The 6,873-nt window shown below is 60.8% G+C and overlaps 1 protein-coding gene across 1 annotated transcript; it reads right to left on the reverse strand.

Annotated features, from left to right (window-relative positions):
- Positions 1-3,184: 3,184 nt before the first annotated feature.
- On the reverse strand, positions 3,185-5,781 carry NKX2-2 (NK2 homeobox 2). The gene is made up of 2 exons (XM_057703856.1): positions 5,523-5,781; positions 3,185-4,629 (listed from the first exon to the last, which is right to left on the reverse strand). The coding sequence occupies exons 1-2, from the start codon at positions 5,779-5,781 to the stop codon at positions 4,067-4,069; spliced, it is 822 nt and encodes a 273-aa protein (XP_057559839.1). The 3' UTR covers positions 3,185-4,066.
- Between the last annotated feature and the right edge of the window lie 1,092 nt (positions 5,782-6,873).

The raw sequence follows: 6,873 nt of genomic DNA on the forward strand, positions 1-6,873 counted from the left end.
GATCCCGCGCATCATTCGAATGGCAGGGGGTTGGGAACCGAGGGGTCCGGCTGGGTGAAAGCGGCCTCAGAATCGGCTGCGGCGGAAATCGAGCTGGGCGCAGGACTGAGCGGTCCCTCATCGTCCCTGAGCCGCTCCTGCAGTGCGGGGAGGGCTGGCTCCGCGCGCCCGGGCGTCAGGACGCGTCCAGTGCTGGAACAAGGGACCTGGATTTTCATCTACCCTGAAGCCTCGAAGCCCGCGGCCTCTGAGCTTCCCCCAGGCCCTGAGCACCTCGGTGTCCTCCTGAGCCCGGCACGGTCCGATGGCCTCTACTCGGGCTCCCAGACAGACAGGAGAGGCCTAGCCGTCAGCTCCGCGCGCAGGAGCCTGCATAGTGCGCGCGCGGAGCCCGGACCCTGAACGCCGACGTTCGCAGATCGGAGCCCCAGCTTAGGGCCAGTATTTCGTAAAGAGACAGAGACAGAAAGAGCGAGAGAGATCTCCAGCTCTCAGAGTGCCACGGGGCCTAGGCGGGGCAAGCGCCCTCTGAAGCCATCAAAGACAGGGGTGGCTGTTTTCCCCTCCTCCAGCCTCCTCCCCAATAGATATAGCACGAATTTTTAATGCGTCTTCCTTTCACAGACAACAATACGGGGTTTGAAAGCCGGACACAATTTGGGTTTTGTGCGGGTCCCTCCTCGCGCTCCCTCGGCCCAGCTGGCCATATGGAATCCAGCATGGAGCCCGCGGATGACAAAGGGACCCAGTGACAGGCCCAACAAAACCCCAAGGAGACTTCTGCCTGACTCCGGGATTCACTGCCCGCGATAAGCGCGCTGAATGGTGCGGGGTGGAGGGGGGCAGAGAGTGGGCCCCTTCTCCCTCTTCCCCTCTCTCTGTCCCCTGCGATCCTTTCTCTGTCCCTTTTTAATATGCACGCCTCTAACATCCCCAGCTCCCAGCTCTCCCATTGTGCCGTTTTGTGCGGCCCGCTGTAGATTGGGCGAAGATAGACTGCCGAAGCGGACCCCGAGCCGGGTGCGCTCCCAGGGCGCTGGGGTTAGGGCCACACAGCCTCCGCGGGCGCTTTTATTGACTCCATGGGGACCCGAAGACAGAGAGAGGCGGGCGTCGGGCCCACCTCCCCGGCTCCCGGCCGCCCGCGTGCACATCCAGACTGCAGGCCTGCGGGCCTGGCCACCGCCCCAAATGCGCCCTCAACGCGCACACGTGGATGCCTGCGAGAATTTGGCCCGTCCACGCTGCCTCCTTCCTCTCTGGAGGCCTGGGGTGGGGGTCTCATACGATCATTTTTGGTCCCCGGAACTTTTGGGTCCTGGAGCAGTCAAAATCAACCAAGCCTTGGGGCTGTGCCTCAGGCTCTTGACAACCCCACTCCAAGAGGCTGGGAACTCTCACCTCCCCTGCCGGCGGACAGGGGTTACAGGGAAATTACCAGAGGAATGTTGAGTGGTTGGTATCAGGGCAAGTTGGGCATTCGGCTATTGCACACACATGATTTGGGGGAGAATTCTCCTGGCCTTTGCAAAGAGCAAGAAATAAAAGCCCAAACGTTTCCAAGCTAGCGTGGGGAACAAAGGTAGATTCTCTCGCATTTAGGAGGAAAACCTGGAAGAACCCAGTCGAAGCTGGAGATGGGAAAGGACCTTTAAGAGGCTATTAGAAAGACCCAGCGCCCTCAATTACCCAGGGGCGGCTGCGCTACGCGGGAATAACGTGTAATCACGTCCCCGGGCGTGTGGCACTGAGTGCTATTGACGTGCAGATTTGGTCACACGGATAATCATGTTTGCTTTAGATATTGAATTAAATCTGATCATCAACTAGAGGGAGCGAGAAAGTCAGCTGGGACCGCTCCCTTTGCTCGGCCTCCTCGCCCCCCGCCCCCAGCCCACAGCCATGAAGGTGGAGCTCGAGAGAAAACGAGAGAGACAGTTTCGAATGGGGCCGACTTTGCATCCCGGGGCGCCTCGGAGCGCCGCCTGGGCTCTGAGCTGCAGGGCTCCCGGTATTTTCGGAAATCCGCGAGATAGAGGAGACTGGCGCCCCTCCCCCAAGTCCGCGGGGCCCCTGAGACGCTTTCCCGCGCGGAAAATTGTGCGCCAGCGTCCTCCGGGGAACTCTCCCTGCGACAAGGGTGCGATGGGATCAGATCTCTACGAGGGAAGGAGCGATGCGCCCTCCCCCTGGCGAACGAGGGCTGTGTGCTCACTTCTCGCTCCCGTCATCGCAGCCCTGGAGACCGGGGCGCACCACCCCACCCGCAGACCCCTTCTTTCTAGCGAGCAATTCTCCCAGCTTCACGCCAGAGAGCTGGCCTGGGCACCGCACACAGCCAGATGCTAGGAGGGGATGAGGCGCCGCATCCAGTCCAGGGAGAGACGCAGCAAACAGGGAAAGAGTGGGGATGGAAGGAAGGCTCGGGTCAGCAGGGATCGCCTCTGACTCCTGCTCCCTGGCTTTCCCGAGCCGAGCCTAGGGAGGCCCCAGCACCCTCTGCCTCCCGCGCTCCGGTCCCCGCGTCCCTCCTTGTAGCCACAGCCTGGAGCACCCCGAAACCCGCCCCTGGCCCCTGCGCCCAGGTCTGGGAACCGCCTCCTAGGCCGCCTGCCGGCCGCAGATTTGCAAGGGGGTGGGGAGTAGAGACAAGCTGACCAGTCTCAGCCTCAGAGGCACCCCCCCACCCCCATCATGAGGTAAATCAAATGCAACAAAGTGAAAGTCATCGAGTGTAGTGGCTTCAACAGCTCCTCAGGCTGAAGGAGCCACTCGTAGATTTGGGCGAGCGAGGGGGGCTTGCTCTTCTCGCCTTTGCGTTCTCCAAAGTCACTCCTCCTCCCGCGCCAGGGCGCTGCCGCCCGGATGCAGACCGCGCGCGAGGCCGGGAGGCAGGCCGGGAGAGGCCGGGCGACCCTGGGCGGCGGTCGGCCGCTCGCAGGCCCGAGGCCCAGCGCTCCCGCCCCGGCCTGGGGTCCGAGGCGCGGGGCCTGGCCCCCCCGCCCGGGTGAGGCCTGTTCCGGGAGTCTCCCCAGCGCCCCGGGTGCCCCGGCCCCGGACCCCAAGGGATGCGCGGGGGAGAGCGCGGCCAGCGGCCTGGCCCGGGTCCTTGCCCGCGGCCTCCGGCCCGGCGCAGGGCGACAAAGTAAGACAGACGGGAGGGCCGGGCTTGGTTTTTTTAAACACAGAATTTTTATTAAAATTCTTATTTAAAAAAATTGAAAGCTTTCAGCGCCCGGCGCTCTTGGGGAACCGCACGGAACCGCTGAGCTCCAAGTTCCGGGGCTCAGGACCCGGAGGATGGGGCAGGGGGCTTCTCGCTCGCCTACACATTATTTCCTTTTTCATATTTGAGAAATGTTTGCACTGAACAAAAAAAAAAGAAAAAAAGAAAAGAAAGCGGGGTAACCAAATATAAGCAAACCAAAACAAACCACAAAGAAAGGAGTTGGGCCCTGAGGAGTACAGGCCCTTCCTGAAGGTCATTTTGGCAACAATCACCACCGATATTTACAACGAAAAGCGAAATCTGCCACCAGTTGTCAGAACATTTACATGGCCATAAATATTTAGCATTTTCTTGTAAAAAAAGAAAAAGGAGAAAAAACCCTCTATATTTAAAGTGTTCTCCGCTTGCTTTAGAAGAAGACGGCTGACAATATCGCTACTCACACAAACATATTTTACAAAATTCACAAAAGCGGGGCGGGGGCGTGGGTGTCTTTTTCTCCTTCTCAAGTAAGGACGTTAACGCTGGGACCATTCGGTCCCCGGGGAGAGGCAGAGAAGCGATGCTGCGCAAACATTCTGTAAACACGGCTTATGGTTCAGCCATCTCCAAAGGTTCAAATGGAGAGAGGGATGAGGCAGAGCTGGGGGGTGGAATCTGCCTCTGCAAGGAGGTGCAGGCAACCTCCTGGCGCCTCCCCAACGGAGCCGAGAGTCAACTCGACTCCATAATAATAATTATAATAATATAATAACCACCGTAAGGGCCGAGTCCTCCTCGCCTCCGCCGCCGGGGTGGGGCCTGGGCCTGGGGCCGCGAGTCTCGGAGGGGCGGCGCTCACCAAGTCCACTGCTGGGCCTGGACCAGGGGGTGTGCTGTCGGGTACTGGGGGGTGCCGGCCGAGCTGTACTGGGCGTTGTACTGCATGTGTTGCAGAGACTGCGCGCTGTAGGCCGAAAAGGGGATGCCCGCCTGGAAAGTGGCAGCTGCCAGGTCCTGGGCTTTGAGCGCGTGGCACGGTTTGCCGTCCCTAACCAAAACGGGCACGGCCACCCGGCGCGGCGAGGGCAGGGGCGTCACCTCCATACCTTTCTCTGCCCGGGCGCGCTTCATCTTGTAGCGGTGGTTCTGGAACCAGATCTTGACCTGCGTGGGAGTGAGGCGGATGAGGCTGGCCAGGTGCTCGCGCTCGGGCGCCGACAGGTACCGCTGCTGCCGGAAGCGCCGCTCCAGCTCGTAGGTCTGCGCCTTGGAGAAGAGCACCCGCCGCTTCCGCTTCTTGCCGGCGTCCCCCCCGCCGCCGGGGGTCTCCTTGTCATTGTCCGGTGACTCGTCGGCCGAGGGCTCCGGGGACTTGGAACTCGAGTCCTGGGGCGCCGCGCCGGCCGCCAGCCCGTGCACTGGGGGAAAGAGAAGCTAGTCAGGCGCCTGGAGGCCGCGCGCGGCCGGGCCGGACCCCGCGCGCCCCGGGTCCTCCGTGCGCCCTCGGCCTTGTGCGCCGCGCAGCCCTGCCCCGCTGCCTTCGCCCTGCTCCACGCCCGACGGAGCCGTCGGCGTCCCCCCCAGGGAAGGAGGAGAAGAGGCAGGAGTAGGGGCTCGGGGCTCTCGTTTCTAGGGATTCACCCAGTGTGGGTGCGTATTTCGGGGGGAGTGGCACGCGGTGGAGATCATCGCGGGTTAAGGGCTCCGGCCCCCTTAAGCAGTTTCCTCTCCGGAGAGACGTGGACAGATTTTTAAAAGAAAAACCCCACAATCCCGGCATTGATCGGCTCGGCCATTTAAGGCAGGTTTTTGGGGGCTTTCGTTTCTGCTTTCCGACTTTCTGGACACCCTCCGCACCGCACAAAGCGTCCTCTATGAAGTGCAGGGGGCAGGGTGAGCTATTTATACCCGGGCCACCCTCTCCCCGTACCCCGAGGCAGGCTGGCTTGCTCCAGTGCTCCAGGCCAGTCCCTCCCGGCTGTCGGAATGGGGGAGGGGGCTCCGGCCGGAGCCGTCAGTCCGGGTTGACGTTTGCAACCAGCCCTTGGGAGGTATTCCCCTCCCCCCATTCCTCCTAATTCCTCTCTTTGGAAAAAATATCTGAGACCAAGTCCTTTTCCCGGACTGGGGGGCTTGATGAGGAGGGAAGAGGTAGGGCATCCCAAACAAGCATTAAGCATCTTTCTGGGGGCGCAGGGTGAGGGATCCGGCTTACAAGGCTCCGTCCGCTTTCTCCCCCTGCGTGCGGCCCGGGCTGCGGCCACAGGAACAGAGGCGGTTGCAGCCGCTGCGGCCAAGTTTCGGTACTTACGGGAGTACTGGAGGCCCTCGGTGCTGGCCAGCCAGCGCGTGTACGGGTTGTCGCTGCTGTCGTAGAAGGGGTTCTTTAGGGGCAGGCTCTGCACCGTGTCCAGGGCGCCCTGCCCCAGCGGCCCTGCCCTCTTGGCGGGCTCCGGCCCCTCGCTCTCCTCCTCCGGCCCTTCGGCCACTGAGCCCTCCTCATCGTTGGTGTCCGGCAGGTCCAAGATGTCCTTGACCGAAAACCCCGTCTTTGTGTTGGTCAGCGACATGGCCGGGACCCCGCAATATATGCCGCAAAGTTGTAGCTTCACTTGGTCAATTCGTGGCGCTCTCAGTAGGGGCGGGGGAGGGGGGATGGGGAGAGGGGTTGGGGGAGGGGAGGGGGGATGGGCTTTAATTATTGAGATTATTATGTTTAAGAAAGAGAAAGAAACTCTGGGAAAGGGGAGGAAAAGAAAAACAAGCCCAAGGCGTTGCCTGTGTCTTCTCTGCAAGCACGCGAAAAGGACGGGGGAGCTGGGCGGCCTGCGCACCAGCGCCGCGGGCCGGGCTCGAGTTTGTAACTCCAGGAGGGGTGCCAAGGCGGCGTCAGCTCCGGCTCCAGCGGCCGCTCGGAGCGCGGTGGCGGCTGGTGGCGAGGAAAAAATGGGCCATTGCCCGAGCGATCAGTCCATATAAGGCTGGGCTCCACTCACGAACCTGGGGAGAGGGGGGGAAGAGGGGGAGAAAGAGAGGGAGGGAGGGGGAGCGAGAGAGGGAGCGAGAGAAGGGTGGAAAAAAAGGAGGGGGGAGACATTAAAACGCAAAGGTTCGACACGTGTGGGCGGGTCTTGGAAGTCAAGTGGATGAAGACTGTATTTGCAGATGTGAAATTGTGGGTTTTGGGGAGCTCCGCGTTCCCAGCCAACGGCCCTCTAGAGCAAGATGAGAGGTGTAACGTGTCAATTAATTGCAAAGACGGGGTGAGCCTTTTTTTACCCAGTATTTACATACAAAGGACCACCGCGTCGCTCGCGAGTCCACACACTTGAAAGGGCCGTTTTAACAAATTGCATCTTAAAAAAAAAAAAGAGGGGGAGGAGGAAAGAAAACAAAACAGAAACCCCGAGGAGGAGGGAAAAAAAGAATCCTCCTTAACATTCACCGGTTCCTACCTCCCCGCCCCCGCGCGCCCGCCCCCAGCAAGCCAGAAAATTGGCGATTTGTGGCGCCTTTGGAAAAGGGGGAGGGGGCGCCGGCTGAGCCGCGGAAATCTCTCCTTCCCATCGCTGGCGGTTCCCTAAACAAGATCCGGTTCAAATGGCAAGAGCCCAACTTCTGTAAGCCTCCTAGGTCAATATTTTGGTTGAGGCTTAAGGATG

This window comes from Hippopotamus amphibius, chromosome 12 (assembly GCF_030028045.1).
Source record: "Hippopotamus amphibius kiboko isolate mHipAmp2 chromosome 12, mHipAmp2.hap2, whole genome shotgun sequence".
In the NCBI taxonomy this organism is placed as follows: Eukaryota; Metazoa; Chordata; class Mammalia; order Artiodactyla; family Hippopotamidae; genus Hippopotamus; species Hippopotamus amphibius.

What these genes read in the sequence shown, in the direction of transcription:
- NKX2-2 (XM_057703856.1), bottom strand. Translation starts at nt 5,781, where the DNA reads ATGTCGCTGACCAACACAAAGACGGGGTTTTCGGTCAAGGACATCTTG. An exon ending in CGAGGGCCTCCAGTACTCCC is followed by an intron (nt 4,630 to 5,522) that starts GTAAGTACCGAA and finishes TCTTTCCCCCAG; the next exon opens with TGCACGGGCTGGCGGCCGGC.